This window comes from Erinaceus europaeus, chromosome 12 (assembly GCF_950295315.1).
Source record: "Erinaceus europaeus chromosome 12, mEriEur2.1, whole genome shotgun sequence".
NCBI classification, from domain to species: domain Eukaryota; kingdom Metazoa; phylum Chordata; class Mammalia; order Eulipotyphla; family Erinaceidae; genus Erinaceus; species Erinaceus europaeus.
Genome location: NC_080173.1, coordinates 39,796,636 through 39,819,018, shown reverse-complemented (window position 1 = coordinate 39,819,018; position 22,383 = coordinate 39,796,636). Strand labels below are relative to the sequence as shown.

The 22,383-nt window shown below is 56.7% G+C and overlaps 2 protein-coding genes across 11 annotated transcripts in view; one reads left to right on the top strand and one right to left on the bottom strand.

The window, feature by feature from the left end:
- Positions 1 to 22,383, top strand: part of SLC5A10 (solute carrier family 5 member 10) — a 59,683-nt gene that overhangs the window by 14,963 nt on the left and 22,337 nt on the right. For 9 of the 10 annotated variants that reach the window (XR_009552992.1, XM_060203192.1, XM_060203199.1 and 6 more), the window contains 2 exons: positions 239 to 444; positions 3,462 to 3,597. Coding sequence is in view for 9 of the 10 variants with exons in the window: in XM_060203192.1 (XP_060059175.1) it covers positions 239 to 444; positions 3,462 to 3,597 (342 nt within the window). In the remaining variant the exon portion in view is untranslated. The remainder of the gene's footprint in view (positions 1 to 238; positions 445 to 3,461; positions 3,598 to 22,383) is intronic. The other variant, XM_060203200.1, reaches the window with a different exon arrangement.
- On the bottom strand, positions 438 to 20,992 carry FAM83G (family with sequence similarity 83 member G). Its single transcript, XM_007526183.3, has 5 exons — positions 20,456 to 20,992; positions 11,643 to 11,810; positions 6,438 to 6,562; positions 4,077 to 5,319; positions 438 to 883 (listed from the first exon to the last, which is right to left on the bottom strand). Exons 1-5 carry the CDS (start codon positions 20,936 to 20,938, stop codon positions 491 to 493), a joined length of 2,412 nt encoding a protein of 803 aa, XP_007526245.1. The 5' UTR covers positions 20,939 to 20,992; the 3' UTR covers positions 438 to 490.

The window sequence follows — 22,383 nt, the reverse complement described above, 5'->3', positions numbered from 1 at the left end:
AGGCCAGAACACCGGGTTGCCCATGTGCAAAAAGCTCATTTAATAGAATTACTTTAAATACAAATAAAATAGTTGTCTGCAGTCCCTGATGTTAACCTTGACCTTCCCTGAGGCTGGGAAAGGATATGTGGGTTCAGGTCAGGGTCACTGCACTGGGCAGTAATTGGTGAGATGAGGGCAGAGGGGCTAGGAACCTGGGCCCCTGCCACCAACCCACCCGCCTGCCTGCCCTATCCAGCTTTTGAGCAAATAGGTGGGTACGAGCAGTTGGCAGAGGCCTATGCCCAGGCCATCCCATCCAGGACTATCTCCAACACCACCTGCCACCTGCCACGCAGTGACGCCATGCACATGTTCCGAGACCCCCAGACTGGTGACCTGCCCTGGACGGGGATGACCTTTGGCCTGACCATCATGGCCACCTGGTACTGGTGCACTGACCAGGTGAGACCCCTGGAGCCTGCCTGCCCACCACTTGGGAGGCTGGCTGCTAGGGTTCCTTGAGGTCCTGGGGGGCCTGGGCCTTCCGCCTGGAATCAGGTGTGGCCCACTGGCTTGTCCTGGCCTTTAGGTGCTTTGTCTGTGACAGTTTGGAGTAGGGGATCCCAAAGGGGCTTGCGTGGCCCTCAGAGCCCCTGCCATCAACCAGGGGTGGAGTATTCCGGGCAGGCCTTGGGCTCCCAGGGGTGGGCAGCGTACGGGGCAGAGTGCCACCCTTGGCTGGCCAGTGGGGGGTGCTTGGCATGGTGGGGCCTGCCTTCCTGGTGGAGCTCCGAGTGCCGTCAGCAGCTGTGCGGTACTGTGGGGGGCCTGGGGTCCTCAGTGGCCGTGGGAAGCCATCTTTGTCCCTGGCAGGACCTCCATAATGGTGGAAGTGCTGGCCCTGGGGGAGAGAGAATGGAGTGAGGTCCAGAGTGAGGGATGCTAGGGTGCCCACTCCTCCCAAGGCGGCTCTCATGGGCTTGCTACAGTTAGCGCATATGGTTTGTTGGGGGTTGGGTGCTTAGATAAGTCTGTTTCATCACTATATGCCTCTTGCCACAGGAAAATAGCCTCCTTCCTCCCCCTTTAGCTGTAGGCAAGCCCCTATTTTTCTTTAAGGCCCTGCTCAGCATTAATAGGGTTGTCAGAGCACTCTTGACCTTGCCCAGTACTGGGGGGCTTATCCTGACCGACTCCAGCCTCCCCTCTACCATGAGCCCCTGTTGCCTGCCTCCTGGTTCAGCACTAGTCACACTCAACTGGTCAGCAGGACCTCAGTTGACAGGGGCCACAGCGCCAGCCCTGCCTTGGTTGATGACACAGGGCCCCACAAAGCTATTTATACCCAAGGACCACCCCAATTGGGGTGGGGGTGGTTGTCCCACCTGAGTCCTCTGCAAGATGTGCTCAGCACATGTAGGAGGCCCCTGCCCAGGTAGTGACAGGGGTAGGGACCTAGGGTGTGACATCTGGATCACTAGGAAGCGGTACCTTATCAGGGTCAGGGTGACCAGGACCCCGGGTCAGCCATGCCCCTTATGTGGGCAGACAGACAGCCTGTGGGCATAGCAAGCATCTGTTCACCACCCCTGGAGGGTGGGGCCTGGGGGAAGGCCGCCTAGTCGAGCCCATGCTCTGGGCTAGCCCACACCCCTCTCCTGACTCCTGGCAGGGCACTGACACCTGGGCGGGACAGCATTGGGGACAAGTTCCCATGAAGTGCAGTGAGTCAGCACATGTGGCCTCCCTGTACCATGAATGGGTCCCACGGATGTGGAGGGGGCTTTGACTCTCCATGGTTCCAAGTGTCACCAGCATTGGGGTCAACAGCCAGGTCATACCCTCACCCCCTTGGTCCAGAGCCTACTGCAAGGCAGTAGTGGGGCCTGATTCTATTCATCCCCTTAGGATCTCAGGCCTCAAAAAGGCCAGTGAGAGGACCACACACTTATAATTGGAAACAGAGTCCTGCCTGGAAAGCAGGTGGCCTCATGGTCCCTGCTTATGCCAGGGTGCTCTTGCCATTTGGGGTTGTGCCACCAGAGGGTCTGGGCTTCATTGTAGACCAGGCTATGCTGTGTCTGCAGTGCCAGCCAGCTCACCCCCATCCCCTGCCCCCAGGAAGTTTTCATGGCTAACAGTCAGGGTGGAGGCAGAATCTAAAGGCTCCTGCATTAGCACCAGTCAGCCATAGCTTGGCCCAAGTCTGTGGTCTTAAGACAGCCTGGAACCTGGGGGTTCACCACTAGCCAGGCTCAGGCTCAGCCAGCTGCACACAACCTCACAGCAACTCGGGGAACAAGGGATGCTGCTGTGGCCCTGAGCCTCAATGACCACTTGTAGAACAGGACAGCATCCCTATTAAAAGTAGAATCATGGATCTGAGAAATAGCTCAGTGGGTAGAGTACATGCCCTGCCATTCACGAAGCCCCAGGTTCAATCCCTGGTACCACATGGGAGCACTGTGGATAGCACCAGGGGGCTCCATGGGTGGTGGAGCAGAGCCTTGGTGTCTTGCTCTCTCTTTTTTGCCTCCAGGGTTATCACTGGAGCTTGGTTTCTGCATTATGAATCCACTACTCTAGTGGTCAATTTTTCAGTTTTTAGGATAGGACAGAGAGAAATTGAGAGGGGAGGGGAAGACAAAGAGGGAGAAAGACACCTGCAGACCTGCTTCACCACTTATGAAGCAACCCTCCTGCAGGTGGGGAGTTGGGGGCTTGAACTGGGATCCTTGAGCAGGTCCTTGTGCTTTGTACTATGTGCGTTTAACTCGGTGCACCACTGCCTGACCCCCCCTCGCTCTCTTTTTCTCTCTAAGGATATAAAAATCACAAATTTGGACTGAGAAGGCAGTGGAATCGCAATTTGTAAAGTCCATAGTTTATTTCCTGGCACCACATAAAAAAAAAGAAATTAAAAATGAAAGTGTAATCACAATGTCAGAGCTGAGAATGACTCAGATGTCATTAATCCAAAGGATCATTCCTTCCTCCTATCCTGCAGATCTGGTAACTAAGGCCCAATTCTGATCTGCCTAAAGGCTGAAGGAAGAGTTTCCCATGGGCAGCTTCTATGCCTCCACTACTTAATGGCAAGCTTTGCAAAACTCCAGGTCTTCAAGCTCCTGGCCTCTGCCCATAGCACAGACAAAGGGGTCAGAATATGTAGCCAGCACAGACACAAGTAAGCAGCCACTCTGGGGAAGAGTCCTGGGAACTCCCTCCACCCCCAGGGTCTCATTTAGCCTTGAAAACTTTGAAGGGTAATGGCCCAGGCAGGATCCACATGTCCTCTATTCCACATATGGGGAGTCTTAGCCCCTTGGCTAACAAGGGTCCCTTGGCTGCCCATAGCTCAGCCAACAAGGGTGAACCTGCTGAGTGTCTGGCCTGGACTGCATTCTGAGGTCAGTCAGGGCTAATGGATCAGTGTCAGCTCATGTCATGCAAGACCTCACTCCCTCTCATGTCCCCAGGTCATTGTGCAGCGGTCCCTGTCGGCCCGGGACCTGAACCATGCCAAGGCAGGCTCTATTCTGGCCAGCTACCTCAAGATGCTGCCCATGTGGCTAATCATCATGCCAGGCATGGTCAGCCGTGTACTCTTTCCAGGTAGGACACCCTTGGGGCTGAAGTGGTGCTGCTGAGTACCTGGGTCCTGGAGTCCTGAAGGACAGATGGGGGCTGTTCCCCAGCCTTCAGGAGCAAGGAGGGCCACAACTGAAGTGACTGATACGGAAACAGTTCAGCATAAGGCTGAGGCAAGGGTGGCTTTCTGCTGTGTGACTTGGTGATTATGAAGGGATGTCTCTCTTGGTGCTGCTTTCCTTGTGGGCAAACTAGGAAGCAGGGCTATTGCTCTACAGGGTGGTAACATTCTATGGAGTCAGAAGCTTCTGGCTATTCTGAGTGTCCTTCCTTTCTTCTCCCAGCACTGGCCCTGGAAGATACTGGGACCAAGGGTCTCCAGCGCTGCTAGCAGCCAATTCTGTGGCTCTGATTGGCTCCTCCCCTCCTGCTTGGGCCCCTGCTTCAGTTTCCCCATCATTAATCTCAGGCCAGGGCTCTGGTAACCCAGGCCCCTTACCCACCTGTAGCTCCTTGTCTGCAGAGTGCGTCCTCCTCGAAGTGCTGGTCTCTTCTCTCTCCTGGCCTTGGACCCATGCGGAGCTACCCAGGGGCCCGCCAAAGGTCCCTCGGGTCATGTGGGGGGCACTCATCTGTCGGCGGGGGTGTTGAGATGGCACCTGCTCTGAGTGGCGCCTCCGGGGAGGGACTGAATGGTCCCTCACCTCAAAATACTCATCAGACACGGAGGAGGCAGCTAGTGAGGGACGCCGCAGGCCAGGGCCCATCCCTGAGCTGTCAGAAAGGCTGTCCTGGTCACTAAGTGTCACATAGTCGTCGTCGTCGTCGTCATCCTCCTCCTCTTCTGCTTCTAGCCCATTGGGCACACTAGGGCACCTGCCATCAGGGTCATCCTGGGTCACAGACAGCTGGCGCTGCAGGGAGGCATGGCCTACTGCTCTGGGCAGCTTGTGGTCTGTTCCATTCTGAGAGGCCTTCTCCTCTGAGAAGGCCTCTGGGGTCCAGCTTACACCACCACCGTCATCAACATCATGGGTGAGCACGTCTGCCACGGGGACCGTTCGGGGCTTGGGGATGGGGGGCTGTGGCTCTGAGTCACTCTGGGGGAGACCATTCTGGGCTAGGCCCTCATTGTGGGGGGCTGTGGGTGAGGGGCTGGTGCCACGGTCCTGGGCCTGACGCCACAGTTGGGCACTGGTCTGGGAGGTGTCTCGGATCTTGATGCGGTTCATCTGGCTGGGTTGCGGGTTCCAGATGTTGGGATCGATAATGTTGATATAGCCTAGGATGTCACTGCCGGGTTCAGGGTCAGGCTCTACCCATGTGGGCAGGTAGTCAAACATGTTGGCCCGCTCCAGGTGTAGCAACCCAGGGTGTATGGGCAGTGGAGGCTCAGGGGCGACACTGGGCCCCTCTTCCAGTGCCGGGCCACGAAGCACCACTGCCTTCTTACCGTCCTGCTTCTCCGAGCATGTCTTGGTGATCTCATCAGCGCTCTTGGCCTTGACTAGTGCATACTTGGGGTTGACAAGCTTCTTGGCCACGGTGTCCGAAGGCACTAGGGGGACCACAGAGGGCAGCACGATGGGTTCAGGCTCAGGCTCCTTGTCCATGGGGACACCCTTGAGGCTGACACTGTGCGACATGAGGTATAGCTCCTGGAACTGCCGGTCAAACATCTCCACCACCTGGCCTGACAGCACGGAGATCACATTGCGGTCAGTCCTGGCAGCTGACCAAGTGAAGCTGCAATGGGAGAGTCAGGTGTCAGTATGGGGGTGCAGGGCCCTGCCCAGGGAGTTCTCTCAGTCCCCCAACACCCTCACCCATTTGAGCACCCTGTGCTGCAATCCAGAAGTGAGTAGCAGGGGCAGTGATAGGTGGTTCACCTGGTGAACATGCTACCATCTGAGAGGACCCTGGTTTAAGCCCCAGTCATCATGTAGGAGCCGTGTTGTGTCTTTCCTCTCTGTCCCCTCCATATCTCTATATCTGACTCTTTCTTCCTCTCTCTTTCTGTATATACATAGCCACCAGGAGTGATGGCATCATGGACACAGTGAGTCCCAGCAATAACTGGCGGTTAAAAAAAAAGGTGAGAGGAGCGGTGGCGCACCTGGTTGAGTGTACATGGTACCATACGCAAGGACCTGGGTTCAAGCCCTTACTCCCTACCTTCAGTGAGGAAGCTTCACAAGTGATGAAGCAGATATGCAAGTATCTCTCTCTTGCTCTCTGTCTCCCTCTCCCTTTCAATTTCCCTTTGTCCTATCAAATAAAAGAAAGGGGGTAAAAGAGAGAGAAAAAAATTGTTGGGAACAGTGGCAATGTAAAAAATAAACGGGGGGGGGGGGGAGGTGAGTGGGGGAGAGCCCTTGGGTTCAGATTCAGACTCAGAAACTCAGGCAAGTCTCTGGTGTAAAAAGGCCAAGAGCTATGCTCCCATGGCTGTAACTGTGTCCCATAAGGTCACTCACAGAGCATCCTTGCACACTGTCACCATCACTGGCATTTGTGCCACCACCCACCCATGTAGCAGTGCACAAGCTCACACTGTTCCCAGAGCTGGCCTCACTGTACTCCTTGAGCCCTTCCCAGGTGGCTTAAGTTGATGGCCCCATAGGCCTCAGAAGACAGAGCAGGGACAAGCCCTTGTCCTACCTCCAGGCTGGAACAGTTTCAGGGAAAGCCTCTCCTGCTGCCTACAGAGCTGGGTGTGCCTCAAGTCCCACTCACACCTCAGCAGTTTGGGGACCAAAGAACTAGAATAACCAGGGTGCCCCAGTGGGCAGGTCTTGGGCAGGCACAAGCTAGGAAGCAGAGCTGTCTGCCCCCATCCCTCACCCCCTGAGAGCGGGAGTCACCTGTAAGAGCCACAGATGGCCCGGTCTCCGTCCACAAACATGAACTTCTGGGCCAGGGCGCCCTTGAACTTGGTGGCCGAGCGGGTGAAGAATTCAGTGCCCCCAATGCACCGGACCCGGAGATTCTGGGGGAGAGGGTATGGGTAACAAAATTATGCAACTATAGCAATGAGGGGGATGTCTGGCTGGGGCTGCTGAAAGACCCCACAAGCTGTTTTGTCCCTGTACTGGTCTGGGCAGATGGGAGCCATTGAAGGTTCAGCGTAGGGAGGGACAGGCTGCAACTGTGCCCCCAAAGGCCTGGCACGTAGTGGGATGGAGAGTTATTGCAGCCACACAGGGGACAAGGAGGGGTCACTGCTGCCAAGGGATGTGGGCCTAAAGCAGGTGGGCAGGGGCCAAGGGGAGGGGCCTGATCACTGCCTCAGGTGCTCCTGCCCTGGTCCCTCCTGTCATAGGCCCCAGACCCCTCTCTGGGGGTGGGAGATAACCATTTTGCTATTGGACTCCAAAGGCAGATAAACCTCTTCACCTAGGTTGCCCCAGATGTGTATATACACAACACACACACACACACACACACACACACACACACACACACACACTCTGCCTGTCTACTCCCAGCCAGCTCAGCAGGAAGCTGGCCTCCATCCAGGACAATTAACACTCGTGACTTTGTACCCAACACACAGCAAGTAGGCTGGGGTCCAGAAGTCAGAACACAGGTCCTGGAGGTGGTGCAATGCCTTCCTGTCACCTGTGCTGACCGCAGACAGCTCCAAGGTGGCTTCCGTAGGCTCCAGGCCCAGTGTTGGGTCTGATCCCCAACCCCAGCCCAGTTATGAGGCCCGTCTTGCCCCTGCACCAGGCCCACCCCCACCCACCCAAACCCTCTCTCCTTGAAAGGCTCCAAGGATCCCCATCTCCACCTCAGAGTGACTTAATGCCTGGAGAGCCCAAGGCAGCTGCAGTGGGTGTGACTCTATGCCTGTCTCTGGGCCTCAGTTTCCCCACCTGCATACTGGGGTCTGGCCTGAAACTCTGAGGCCCACCCAAGCCCAGGGCTCAGGAGAGGTGGAGCCCCGCCCCTTATCCTCTGCCTGTTTGTTCCTGGGTGGGCCCCACCCCATGGGCCTGGCCCGGATGAGGTAATGTCTCAGCGTCAGGGCCTGGGTGAGCACAGGGGGAGGACACCACAAAGCTGCATTGTCTCTATACTGGACGCCCCCAGTAGGCAGGGTGGAGGACATAAGCCAGCTCAGGCAGGTGCCCTGAGCACGTCCCGGGGCCCTCCCCCAAGAAGGAGGGTAGTGAGGTGGATGCAAGAGGAAGTTGGAGGAGGGTGGTGGGCAGTACTTAATCGGGAGGGCAGCTTGTTGCAAGTTTGGGGCAACATAGGCAACTAGGGGGCTGGAGAATGGGGGGCCAGGGTAGACATGGCCTAGCCCTTGTAATTGAGAGGCAGAGTGGGCCTGACACAGAGGACCAGATGTATCTGGACTGGCATGGGGTGAGGCCCAGAGACACCAGCCCTGTCAGTGGGATGTGATCCAGGGTTGTGGGTGAGGGAATCAGAGAGGTGGGTGACCAGCCTGGTGTCTCCTAGGGGTTGTTTCATGGGGGCTCCTTCCTGCCTCACTCACTGTGTCTCCTATACCCACAGTATGTCAAGGCCAGAGATCTCTGAACTAGTCGAGGAGGAAGAAGTGTGAGGGACACAGCTTGTGTCACAGAGATCTTCCTAAGAACCCTACTTGTGTCTCTGTAAATATAACAGGGATGGGAGTAGAGGGGTAGCTAGCCAGCCAAGGTCTGTCCAGAAGCCCCTTTGGGACAGGGTCTTGGCATTCTGAGAGCTCATCTGTGGGGGTCCTGGCTAATGCACAGGCAGTACTCAGCTTGGGATCTGGGCTCCATCACTGTGTTGGGGATGCTATATGCCTTATTGAAAGTTTGATCTTCTAGGCCTCTGCCCACCAGATCCAGTGGGGGTGGCGGGGGATTCCCTAGAAGTGTGTGTTGATGTGGCAACATGCTCCCAGCAGAAGAACCATCTGGCTCAACCCAGCTGAGCTGAAGCATGGCCTCTGATTATAGCCAAACCCCGATGTCTCTTGGAGCACCTACCCATGGTCACTTGGGCCAGCGTCCTTGCTCATCAGAAATGGTCCAGCCTGCAACCAAGTGCTGCTGGTTTTTCCAGTCTGGCTGCACAAGTCAGCCATCCATTGGCTAGACAGCTCAGGTCCAGTCAGTTCCCAACAAGGAGCCTGAAGTCCAGCCTAGCTCCCGCAGCTCCTCAGCTGGAGGACCAGGTATTCTGGTCCCACAAGGTGTGAGGACTAGACCCTTAAGGTCTCAAGATAAATCCTTCTTTGTGACACGGGCCTCTCATGCTTACGCTCCCTGTAGGCAAGGTAGCCAGTGTGTGGGCAGCTGAGGTGTTGAGCTAGGCTTCTTAGGGCTGGGTGGAAAGCTGGGGGGTTGCTGGTGTCTGTGCTCCCCCTGCCCCCGCCAAGATGGAAGCCAAGAGTGTACTTGGTCTGAGCCACAGAGCTGCTGTTTCCTGAATGTGCTAGTGTAAGCAGAGCTCTGGAGGGGAGGTGCATGGGGGGGGGGCAGCCCTGCCCATCTCCAGCTAAAGATAGAGGGGAGGGGGTTCATCCTGAGTACCTGCCCCACCTGGTTATCCCTCTCCGCAGTAAAGCCCCCTACCCCAAACCACTGTCAGCATCCCATGTCTTGGACAAGATGAAAACCTGAGAAAGTTCATTGTTTCTGCCCAAAGGGACAGCATGGAGCAGAGCTGGAGTTCAGGCCAGCTCCTGGTGACAAGGCTGACTCCCATCTGCCTGTGTCCAGCGGCAAGGTTGGACTGAAGAATTACCATGGAGGTAGTGCTCCTGAGACACAGCAGGGCCCAGCAGGCCCTGGGTAGAGAGGCACGCTGTGCAGGCAGACAAGGTGACACTTGGCTGGGGCTGACCTGTGGGGCTCCTGGCCACCTATCCAAGGCTGTGGAGGTAAGGGCTTGAAGGTGGGCAGGAGGCAGTGTGTGTGTGGGGGTCAGAGACCTTTCTCAGAATGCCCAGGTGTTTCCCCTACTCATCTACAGAACAGGAAAGACTGATGTCCCCCTCCTGTCCCCATGGCTGCAGACTCACCTGGAAGCTGCAGAGCGAGAGTAGCCTCACCCACCTCTGCCTGCTGGGGCCTGGAGTTTATAAGTTCTGGCTACTGCTGAGACACAACGCCCCTATGCTCAGGAAGCACTTTTATAGCCATGCTCCCCTCTAATTTCACACCCAAACAGCCCCAGAGGCATCATCAGCCACGAGGCACTGCAGTAGAGGTGGGGCTGCAGCTGGAGGCCTGCAGCAGGTGTGAGTTGGGAGCCTGAGTGGTGAGAGGCCCAGTGCTAGTGCAGCCAGGGACATCTGCCACCCAAGGGTCATCTCCTCCCTAGCCATCATGACTTCTCACTGGCTTTAGGCTGAGCCCCTGGTTGGGTGAATTCCTTGGACCAGTCACAGGTCACCTTAGGGCTATGCACTCAGCACCTAGCATCCAGGCTAGATAGCTCATGCCCCAGGAAGCCTCAGGGCTACAGTGAATCCCCTGGTCACACTCCCACTTCCTATGGGACATGCAGCTGGGATAGTCCCCCTGATAAGAGGTTATAGGATGCTGCATGGGGCTGAAACTTCTTGTTGGCCAGCTCAGGTCTAGCTCCCTGCCTGGTGTGACTAATTCTGTTTCTCAGCCCACTCAGGAAAAGGCAAGGGAACTGAGGACAGGGAATGTGGGTGCCCCAGGCACCAGAGGGTAGTCCGGAGATCCATCTTGTCCTAAGCTTTACCACAAGCAGTCACATCTCAAAGACACCTGCCCTGCCCTCCCCCCTCCCCAAAAGAGCTGTGCTCTGCAGGTGGCATGCTCAAAGCTGATTACATGGCGGGCAGCGTGAGATGGGGAGCTCAGGCTTGGGGTCAGCCCAGCAGGGATCCCACATGAAAGCATGTGGGCAGCCCAGGACTTGCTGCCTGCTAGCCTTGCACCCACTTGAAAAGACTCCGCCAGCACGGGGTGGGGGAAGTGCTGAATGCCGACTCATCACAGCACAGGTTGGGCCTCAGTAACCACCAGGATGTCCTTCTCTAAGGGTTCTGTTCTCCAGGTTCTAAGGGTTGGGGTGCAGGCCTGAAGCTGTAGTGGATGGGTTTGATCTGAGGGGCTGGCATTCCACATCTTGAACTGATTTGCAGAGTGAGGCCCTGGGCCAGTGCCTCCACATGCCTATCTTGTTAGTTGGGGACAGTGTCCCTATCCCTCTTGGCTGAGGCTGAGCTATAAGCCATGTAGAGTGAAAGGATGGAGGTCCCTGAGGACGGGGTGGAGACATGCCCAGCACCATGGAGTTGGCAGTGATCATCATGCAAACTAGCTTTGGAGTATGCTGTCCACAGCGACAAGTGACAACTAGGCAGGAGAGGGCTCCCTTGGTCCCCAAGCAAGACACAAGTGCTGGGGGAAGGGGATGTGTCTATGGGGAAGAAGAGTCTGGTTACACTGGCCCACATATCCCTCTGAAGGACCAGGGGAATCCTAGAGCTCAGAAAGAGGAGGTGACAGATCTCAGGACACACAGCAGAGCAGAGCCCACCCCAGCCCCTCTATGTCTGCTCCTAGAAAGTTCTTTTTGGCAGAGCCAGGCCTTATACATGTATGATGTCACTCTTCATGGGTCAACTTTTTCCTTCTGATAGAGAGGCAGAAATAGAGTGAGAGAGAGATGCCAGAGCACCAGAGCTTCCCCTGATACTATGGGTCCCCTATGTGGTGTTGGGACTTATAGCCAAGCTGTATGCATGGCAAGGCACATGCCTAACCTGGTGAGCTGCTTCCCAGTCTAGAAGACTCTTGCCACTGTGCTTTTGCTGCTTATGCCCAGATAGGCTGCACAGACATGAAGGCAGCCTTCGCTGAGCCGGAGCTCATCAGAAAGGGTGTGAGCACCATGTCCCTGGAGGTGTGTCAGCAGGGACAGCAAGCCACGTGGTGTGGGCGTGAGGCTGGTCAGCAGGCTTGAGTGAACCTTCCCTTATCTAGGGCTGAGGGAGGACTTGCCCTGGCCCTTGGGGCACTCATGCAGGGCAGGCCACCTCAGCAGGGAGTGCAAGCGTGTTAGGGGACAGAGCAGTTTACCTTCAGGTGGCCCAGGTGCATGTGGGCACGCTCGCACATGTGCAGGAAATACTGCACACTGCTCTCATCCACGATGATGTACACCGCCACCTTCCGCTTGAATCCAGCATCCAACAGGTCCTTGAAGATGTCCACATCAGTGAACATGTCCATAACAACAGCGATCACCTGCAGTGGAGGATGACCGTCAGTGTAGCCCCTCCCCAGAACCTCTGGCTCTTACAACCCCAGGGCTTATGTTGTGTCCAGGCCACCCATTGTGCATACTCTCACTGTACTAATGTGAGCAGAGGGAGAACTGAGCCCAGCACCTACCCTGTGAGGAATGCAGAGTTAGAGGCCCACAGGGGAGCTTGGGAGGGGGAAGCTGTGGCTCAAAGGCTGGTCTGTGGCCCCTAGGGTGGCCTGCCTTCCAGACTCTGTATCTGCTACATCTCTGTCTCCTGGCCAGCGTGGTCTTCCTGGCATCCCTCCCCTGCTGTCGACCCCTTGGCTGACTCCTAGTCTCCTGGCTCAGGGTGAGACCCTAGAAGTCAGGGCACCTCACCCCCCACCCCAGCAGTGAAATACCCCAGGACTTGGCTGGCATCTCACAGGGCAGGGTACAGAAGCTCAGCAGCCGAGGGACAGAAGCCATTCACCCAATGGACCCCCATGGCCTGTGCCACTACTCTGCCCTAGAGCTGAGAAGCTTCTGGAAGGCACTGAAGGGTAGGCTCCCCTTCCTGGGGTGCCCCACACAGTGATGGGATGGGGGCATGTGTTGACCTGTCCTAGTGGGGACCCTCTATCCCTCCCAAGTGGCCAAGCAGTCCCTCACTCCTCTGGCTCCATACCCTCTCACCTCACATGCTGTTCTGGGAGGGGATGCACATGTTCCCTCTCACCACCCCCTCCCTGCAGCTCTGGGCCTGTTCTTGGGACCTGCCTGGATCTGGGCAAATAAGCATGCCCCAGCAGGACCCGCCTCATGTGTGTTGTGCCCACGTCACCCTCTGCAGGTAGGGCCCTGGCTTTATGGATGGTACTGGTAAGCTAGGCTGGCTGTGGGACTGCCCCCATGGGGAGCCCCCAGGGGGTCTGGGGTTAAAAGTGGGCTCACCTTAGTTTCAGGGATGGGGGGAGGGGGGACATAAAGCAGGGGTTGAGGCTTGGGGCAGGGGGTCTGGACCACAGTTTTCTAGGGGTCTCCTGATTCCTATCATGTGCTATTTTGTCCATGGGAAATCTGGTAGGGGAAGGCTCCAGCCTGGAACCTAGGGTCCCACTAAGATGGTATTCTGCTATGGGGTAAAGCCATTGCTGGGCCCTTGTGCCCCAAGGGTCTTCATTCATTGAGAGGGCAAGTTACTACCCCTTTTTCAGAGGAGGAAACTGAGGCCTAGGGGTGAGGAGCTCCCTGTTGGACTCAGGCCTCCCTTCTGCCAAGCGGGGAGTCAGCTGGGCTCATGGCTACAGTCATTGGCTTACACTGGAGGCTTGGCCGGCCAGAAGGAAAGTGCCATCACTTTCTGCAGTGCCAGCCTTTGGGGCACAAACACCAGGACAAACCCAAGTGGGCCCAAGAACTTGATCTCAGCACACAGACATGGCAACTGCTGTTTCTCATACCCATGGCCATCCTGATCAACCAGCCTCATGGTGGCCTAGGCAGACTGGGACTCATCACCTGCTTGATTCCATGGAAGCTGGTCACAGTGCCCTGTCAGACCTTCTGCTGGAGACTGAACAGCAAGTACAGCAGAGGAACTACCCACTGTGCCTGCAGGGGAGGTGCTCACAGAATGCTCCCTAGTGCTCCCCAGGCAGAATTCAGGCCCCTCTGATGCAGGGTCTGCAGGAAGTCCTCAGAGAGATGCTGCGTAAGCAGTGGGCATGGGACCGGGGGCTGGAAAGCATGATCTACAAAAGACTGCAGGCCATTTTGTCTCCAACACAACTGCTCAACTCTGCTAGTCAGAGCATGAAGACAGCCCCAGGCAGCACAGAAACAGATGTACCAGCTGTGCACCACTGTTTACAAAAACCTAGAGAAGGCCAGACTGGGCCTTTAGTTTGGAGAGACCTGACTGAGATGGGAATCTTCTTGGATCCTACTTCATAAAGCTTAACAAGACTTGGAGGTAATCCATATTTCCAAGCCACTTCACTGCATCCCAGAGTGATTTCCAAAATATTCAAAGAAAACATAAACATTAACCCCTCCACAACATAAGATTCACTATGTCTAGGAAACTACAAAGACTACAGATATAGGAAGAAACAGGAAGATAATGACACATGTGAGGGGGAAAAATCTACCCAAATAAACACAGAACTGATACAGATGTTAAAACTGAGACTGCCAGGCTGGTGTAGGGGCTCTGCCTATGGACTCTGAGACAGATGTTAGAACTGGTGGATGAAATAGTCAATATTCAAAAAGTTATTTAAAAATGTAGCTTTTTTTTAAAATTTGTCAAGTTGAACTCTTATGAGGTAAAACAATTCAACATAAAAAAATACAAATGAATTGAAATAACACAAAATATACAGTGGGCCCAGGATACATCTGTGATTAGACATCACTAAAGAAAAGATCACTGAACTAGAAGACTTCTCAATGGAAAGTATCTAAAATGACACACAGAAGGAGAGAAAAAAAACCCAAAAAACTGCAGAGCTTTCAAGAAATGTGGATCAAGGGGCTGGGTGGTGGTACACTGGGTTAAGTGCACATAGTACAAAGCGCAAGGACCAGCACAAGGATCCCAGTTCAAACCCCCTGCTCCCCACCTGCTCCCCAAGTGGTGAAGCAGTTCTGCAATCTTTCTCCCTCCCTCTCTATCTTCCCCTCCTCTCTCAATCTCTCTGTGTCCTATAAAAAAAAAAGGCTGTAGGAGCAGTGAATTCATAGTGCAGGTACTGCATCCCAGCGGTAACCCTAGAGGCAAAAAAAGAAAGAAAGAGAAAGAGCAGTGTGGGTCAGCATCAAAGGCCTAACATCCATCTATTTCACTGTAGTCCCCAGAGTTATAGTGGCAGAGGACAGGGGAAGAAAAACACTTGATGATGATGATGATGATGATAATAATAGTAGCCCCAACACTGCTACACTCGATGAAAATGAAACCTCCAGAACTCTGGGAAGTTCAGTGAGTCCCAAGCAGAAGAAACACAGAGGAGAGCTGCATCAAAACAAATTGCAACCACATTCCTTAACCCCAGTGATAGAGAAAATCTTAAAAGCACACAGAGGGAATAAAGATAAGCAGACTTCTCAGAACCAATGAGAGGACACTGGAGTGGCACCTTCAAGGTACTACAGGGAAGAACTGTTCATCTGGTATCTCATACCCAGTGACGTTCACAAGCAAAGATGAAATAAGGACCTTTTCTGACATACAAAGGCCAAGAGAATTCATCCTCAGCAGACCTGCAAGACAGGTATTACCACCCCTTTGTACAGATGTGGGGCTGAGGCTCCAGGGCCTGCAGCTGCTCCCCTGGTGGGGGGTGCAGGTTGCCCCTCCCTCAGTGAGGGTGTGAGATGGACAGGAAGAGCTGATCTGACTGCAGTGCCTCAATTTCCCATGCTGTCTGTATGCCCTCCCCCTAGCAGTGGCAGGATAATGAAGTGTCATTTGAAAGGTCTGTTCTCAGGGTGCTGGGGATGTCTCCCAGAGCTTTGGGAGCAGATGCTCTCCACCTTGCCCCCCAGCTCCAGCATCCTCCAAACCAGCTGTCTGGCTCAATAGCTGGTCAAGAGCCTGGTCCTGCCTTGGGGGGGCAGAGGGACTGGAGGAGGAGATCTGTGTGTTTGGCTATAACTGCAGATGCAAGGCTAGCATTAGGGCCCTTGGGTCAGCTCACTGACATTGTACAGGCCTTCCTCTTCCAGGGGCGCCTCCATGATTTAGCCCTCCCACCCCGCATTTCTCAGGTAGTAGAGGGATGGAGCTCCTGTACATTTGAGCTATGATTCCATTCACAAGCCCACACCCCTGAGGTCCAACTCAGGCATGTCATTAACTCCTGACCAGGAGCCCTACCCTGAGGGTGAATGCTCCAGGCCACCTGGTCCAAGCCACGTACTTGCCCACTCTTGGCCTTAGTTTCTCTCATGGTAGTACAAGGCTTTGGTAGGGCTGGCTAACCTGGGGATCTCCTCTCTGGCATCTGCCAGCCCTGAAAATGAACCCCCACCCCCCGAGGATTAAGGAGGAAGCCTCATTAAGACCAATTAAGAGGAGGCTCAGGGCTGGGGAGCAGCACAGAATGCACCAGAAGGGGGCAGAGCATGTTCTGGCCCTGCCTGGAGCCCTGTGACCTGGCCAGCCCAGCCCATCAGCATGGGGCCCTGCCCTGCGTCCCAGCTCTCCTGATAAACATCAGCCTCCTCACTAGGCTCAGGAATGCTGTGGAGAAGAGGCCACAGAGCCCAGGGAAGGTCACTGGGTAGCCAGGGCTCTGGCCTGTGAGACTGACACAGAAAAGGCCCTCCTTCTTCTGGCCAAGGGCCTCTGCCCTCTGTACCACCAGCCTGTGAGCACCTGGGGGTCTAGTCAGTTACCATATCCAAGTCTTCACAACCTTAGCTTCTCAAAGTCACCAAGCACACTTATCCCCCAGGAAGGTCCCTCTGGAAAGGACTTGCCTGAAGTCACAGCAGGGCAAGGCTGGGGTACTGGGTTGCCGATGTTAACGCTGTACACTGCATCTTAGCAAGCCCCCCTCCTCCTGGGCACACCCCAGAAAGGTCAGCAGGGAGGAAAGCTGGCATTCACTAACACCAGCTCTGGGCCAGATCCCACATGCTTGACACACTCCCTTCTTATACCATATTACCACGGATCTGAGCATTGGCCTACTGTCTAGGAGGGAGGGACAGAGGTCAGAGGGCCAAGCCACCAACCCTGTGTGGCATAGCTGAAGACCCTTCTGAGTGTCAGTGTAGCAAGGCTGGGGGAGTCGGGCTTCTTGTCTTGGGGTATGAGAGGGTGCCGCAGGCCCAAGCCTGGCTCACCCCGTCTAGGGATAGGACGCCAGTGCAGCCAGGGCTGAAATAGCCTCTTCCTGTTACTGTGGTCAAATGAGTACCCAGTGCCCATTTCACAGAGGGGGCAGCTCTGAAGCCCAAGGTCTCAGCTGGGCAGGTGCACCACAAAGGCTGGTCCCTTATGAGCTTTGGCAGCCACATGGTGCCCTGTCTGTCTGCACCATGAGTATAACAGGTGGACCTCAGGGCCTGAGCAGTCTGCTATGCACCCTGCACAAGACACAACCCTCTGACTCTCTGCAAAGTCTCAATTACGATGGTGCAAACCAACGCCTTTGGAGAAGACAGGCGCCAAAGTCTGGGATTATGTTATCAGATGTGTCCTCACCTGGCAGGGGAGGTCCCGGGCATGCAGCTGGAAGCTGCCAGCACAGGCAGCAGGCACCGCTCCGAACCCATGCTGGACCTGCCTGGTGTCATCTAGCTGGGGGACTGTGAAGAGTACTCTTCCAACCCAAGGGCCAGTACAGTTGGAAGCCAATAGGACAAGAGGTCTCTTGACAAAGTTTTGATGTGACAAGCTGGGAACTAGCTCCCATAGGGATGGGGGGGGGTGTACAGAAGGAATGGGCCAACCAGCCCCTGGAAAAGCTGGGCTCAGCTCCTCAGCAGCTCCTGTTACTTGGAGCCTCTTAGCCTCTGTTACCTTGCCGCCTCTTAGCCCTGCCAAGCCTCAGTTTCCTCCTCTGCACTCACTGGGAGGCCCACACCTATTTAAAGAGGCTCGAAGCTGGGAGGATTACTGCTGGGGAAAGTGCCTGCTCAGCACCTGGCTGTACCTGGCATTCAATCAGCGCCCGCCTCCTCCTTGTTAAGCTGCTTTTGTTCTCCAGGAGCCAAGCTGAGGGTCAGGACCTCAGTGTGTGAGAATGGGGGGAAGCAGGGGGAAGGCTACAGCAAAGATGTGGGGTTCATCAGGCAGAGACCTGGTTCTAGTCTCTGGCTGCTGTGTGACCTGTGGCAAGATGCTGAACCTTTCTGGGCCTCGGTTCCCAAGCCCTGACCTGACAGGTTCAGCCTTTGCCATACCCTCTCCCTTAGGCTGCTCAGTTTCTTCTCTGGTGCCTGATGTGCCCCACCAAGGGGGGGTTCCTCAAGTATGTTGTGGGGATGACAGGATCGTGCAAGGGGCCCTGCCTCATGTGGGGTGTGCCGGGGGAACACCCCTCCCAGTCCTGGCCTGGCCCAGCCTCACCCCTCTGTCCCAGGCTGTGCAGACGGAGGCCGGGCGTGAAGCTACAGGCCCCTGGTATGCGGTGGAACCCCATGGCGGGCTCTCTCCAGATTAATCATGGCTCTAGGGGGCCAGGGAAGAGGTGTCCTGAGCCAGGGGGCTCTCAGGGGCATACACTGCTAGCCTGCCCAGGGCCACATGGCCAGGGGGAGTCATAGGCTAGCTTCACACAGGGAGGTAGATTATATTGCTGAGCCCAGCATGCCCAGCTCATGGCTTGGGGTTCCAGTCTAGTCCAGCTGGGGAGCTGTAGGGGAGCTGAGTGTGTGTTGTGTCACTTCCCTGCCGCAGGGTCTCCTGTGCTGATGACAGACAGAGTGGATCAGGAGGAGGCGGAAGGCTGGGCCCTGACTCAGCTAGGCTGCCTTGGCCCATGGGGATAGGGGCAGTGTTTGGGCCAGACTGAGAGCAGGACGTGGGGGTGGCAGAGAGATGCAGGGGCAAAGAGGAAGTGGTACTTCAAGTAGCAGTAGGCTGGCTGAGCCTAACAGGGCAGGGTGGGGCAGGCAGAGCACTGTCAGCAGACCAGGGTATCACAGCCGGGCCAGGCAGAGGACACGGGAGGGACAGGCACACAGTGAGAAGGGGCTGCTCCTCCCTGCCCATTAGGAAACAACACAGGCTGTGCCCCACCCCTCCACAGCCAAGAACTGGCCAGGTGACTGTGGCAGGGACTGAGCAGCTGGGCCTTGGTGTCCACACCTGGAAAGTGGGTCAGCTAACTGCCAGTGTCAGCTGCTATACACTTGGGGAATGGGAGCTCTGGTTGGCATGGCCAGCCCCAGAATGGACAGGACAGGGACTGTCCTGGCATTTAGTCCCAAGCCTTCCTCAGTGTCCCCATATGAAAGAGAACATAGCCTCCAGAGGTTCTGAGATCCCTGCTTTTGAAGAGAGGTGGGAGAGGCAGTATGGCAGGTGAGCCCCCCTGGGAGAAGGTCTAGTGCAGGAACCATGTAATCTATTAAATTGCAAGACCTATTGGGGCTACGACAGAGCAGGGGCTTCTGGCTATGTCACCAGAGGTGATACTGATAATGTCTTAGGAAGCAGAGGAAGCACATAGGGACAGGATGGAGTGGCTGGGTCATTCCTGGCTATGGAGAGATAGGGAGGATGCCCTGAGTCCTAAAACTGGGTCTCAGTGCTAGGCCTGTCTGTCCATCTTGGGGAAAGGAGGCAAGCTGATCCTCAAGATGGGATTTGGTGTCTGGTGGGGAGAGGACAGGTACAGTGGGTGGGGAACCCAGGCATCACAGTCTGCTTCCAAGGCAAGGCCTCAGTTTCCACATTTTTAAATCATGGCTAGAAGCTGGGTAGTGAGGCCCACACAGCCCTGCCCTACCCTCCACCCCCAGAAGAGCTGGGTTCTAGGACTAGAGTCAGCACCTACACCAGCAGCCTTTGGAGACCCCAACACCAAGCATGTACAGCAGCGGGGTAGGCTTAGGAGCTTGAGCACCCTGAAAGCCCCTTCCCTATGCTCTGCCACATCCACTCTTCCTCCCTGTGTCTGTCCCCTGATCACCTGATGCTATCCTCAGACTCAGATTTTCTCCACTAGAAACCTGAATCCCCAAAGCCACCTGGGTGGGACCAGGCAAAATGCCAGGCTTCCTGCCCTGTAGCCCTGCAGCCCTGGAAATTCAAGCTGTGGCCACTGTGTCACCTTCTGACCCACTTCTGGTGTCAGCTCTGGCACCTCAGGCCCTGCTCAGCAGCCAAAATGGGTGCCCTGACCAGCCTTCTGGTGGGCTGGGACTACAACATGAAAGGGAGAGTTGCAAGGCCTTTGCCCACAGGCTGGGGCCAGGGCAGACATCACTAATCACTTCCTGCTCTCTGTGAGTGCAGGCCTTGCTCTAGGCAGGCTGTACTCTGAAACCAACCTACAGGAGAGGCCCCCACTTGGCTCACAGATGTCCAGGGACAGCTCTGCGAGTGGGGGGGCATTCCTCTAACACTGTGTCTGCATCCACAGGGGTGAGGGTCCAGCTGAAGCCTGGGGTAATAGACATCCCTCACTGACCTGTCTCCAGTCCCCCTGGGGCAGCCCTCCTCCCTTGAACATTCCTGGATGGTCAGGTCATGTCACTGCAAAGCTACAGGCCAAGCAGGGAGGGGACTGGCCAGTGGCCCACAGAACTCAGCCTTTCAGGCCAGCCTCAGGCCACTCTCAGTGCCACCTGCTCCTCCAGTCCACAAAAGCAGTCCCAGTGGGATGGGGAGGATGACAGTCTCCTGCTCCTGGGGGACCCTCAGAACCATGCCAGAGACGGTTAGGGAGACAAAGTCCAGAAACCCTCTTGCCCCGCCCTGTCCCATCTTCTGGGGCATCAAAAATGCTCCCCAATACTCAGAAGCCCTTTGAGAGGGTGTGGCCCGTGGTCACCTGCCCTGAGAATCTGGCCCAGGTGAGCAAGGGAGCTCATGAAGGCAGGAGAGGAGGCAGCAGGGACACCCACGGGGGATCCTTCTGGGGGATGGGGTCAAGCCCCCGTCCAGCCTCCTCCTCCAGGCCGCCCCCGCCGGGCTGCTCACCTTTTGGGCCTGACCGATCATCTTGCGCACCACCTCCTTGATGTGGGCCTGGCCGTCGATGGGGGGCTGCATATACACGCTGGCGCGGGTGACCCCGCGATAGGCGATGGTGTCGGGCCAGCCCAGGTCGAGCTGTGGGATGGAGCGGTCAGACTTTTGAGGCCAGTACTCGAGCGAGGGCGGCGGCGCGGGACCACCGGGGTCTCCCCCAGGCTGGGGGTCTCCGTCTCCAGGCTGGGGCGCGTGCTCGGAGCCCGGGTCGTACACCTCGATGGCCTCCAGGATGTGGCGCAGCTCCAGCTCCGACAGGAAGTCGCGTATGTTCTCCCGGCGCAGCACCTCGTGGAAGGCGTCGCGGCCGCGGGCCACCAGCGCCTCTAGGGCCAGGCGCTGCTCCTCGCTGTAAAAGAACTCGGGCTTGGCCTCGCTCGAGCGCCAGTTGACGTGGCTGTCGTCCAGGCACTGCACTTGCGAGAAGGCCATGGCGGGACGGAGGCTGCCTGCGCTCTGCTGCTGCGGAGCTGCGGGAGGCGGAGCGGGGTCAGGGTGCCGGGGGCGGGGCGTGAGGCGTGGGGCGTGGGCGGGACCGGGCGGGACCCTCGGGCGGGACCCTCCCAAAAGACAGAAGCCACCTCCTGTCTCCGGGGCCAGCACCAGGCAGCACCCCCCGCCGGAGGGTCCGCGGGAGGGCCAGCAGGGGTCCCCCGGGCTCACTCATCCGTGGGGCCTGCGGTGGCAGCCGCGGCGCGGACCCCCCTAAGCCACCTGCGGTCACGCGGCATGGGGGCGGGGCCGGAAGCTGATTCAATCCCTACGCGGCGGACCGGCGCGCCCCTTTTCTGCCCCGCGGGTCCGGGGCCGGGGCGGCTGAGACCCTGCAGCTCTCGGGGGACCCCAGCGAAGAGTTCCCAGACTGGCGCGGTCAGAAAGGGTCAACGTGGCTGCTGGGGACACACCGCACACCACAACCCTACCCCCAGTCCGACCACACCTGTGCTGTCGTTACCTGGACTCGGTGGTCCCGGTGTTGGGGTGCTACCCGGGACCCGCGCAGAGCCGGCGTGGACACAGCAGGCCCTCGTTCTCAGTCCTGGCCCCTGCTTCTTGCTGGGAGGACCTTCCCCCACATACACATATGCACTAGTCACACACGCTGGTCTAGAGGAGCTGCTGCGGGCGTCCCTGGAGCCTGAGACTCTGCTTATGGGGGCGTGGGACCCACATCTGAAAACAGGCTGCCAGGGAGGGACGGGAAAGCCCATTAACTGGGGCCCCACCAACGCCCCCACCCTGTCGCGTGTCACCGCAGCCACAGCCCAACGCCAGGCCCCTCCCTTTTCTCTGCACCCCCCCACCCCCACCCTCACGCTAACATCTGGGGCTGGGACTGGCCCTGAGAACACTGCTCTATGTTGCTGGGGGATGGTGGGTGGACTTCTCCCCACAACGCAAATGCTACCTACCCACTGGGCTCTAACGGACCCCTAAGTCTTTAGCTCCAGACAGGCAGGCAGGCAGGCAGGCAGGCAGGCAGGCAGACAGACAGACAGACACACACACACACACACACACACACACACACACACACACACAAACTGGCCTACCACCTCTGCACCCTTCAGGGGCATAGGAGGCTGCTGGTCCTAGTGGCCCAAGGAAAAAGACCCTCCTTGGGCCTGTGCTTCCCTCTTTGTTCTTACCACTGCCCAGAGGCCCTGTGACTTTGGCAGGGAGTCCTCGTTCTCCCAGCCTGAGAGGCCACTAACCTCTCAACCTCTGCAATTACCTGCTGGTAATTACAGACTCACTAGTCATTTAAAAAGAAAAGAAAAGCAAAGAACAGAAAGGTTGCATGCAGCCTCCAGTCAGGGTCCCAACAGTACCACCTACCTGATTGTCCCCCAGTTGTCACAGCCAGAAAGCTGCCT

Coding starts and splice junctions, on each gene's coding strand:
- FAM83G (XM_007526183.3), bottom strand. CDS start 20,938: ATGGCCTTCTCGCAAGTGCAGTGCCTGGACGACAGCCACGTCAACTGG. Junction 11,811..20,455: donor TGATCGGTCAGGCCCAAAAG/GTGAGCAGCCCG, acceptor CCTCCACTGCAG/GTGATCGCTGTTGTTATGGA. Junction 6,563..11,642: donor TGCACCTGGGCCACCTGAAG/GTAAACTGCTCT, acceptor CCTCTCCCCCAG/AATCTCCGGGTCCGGTGCAT.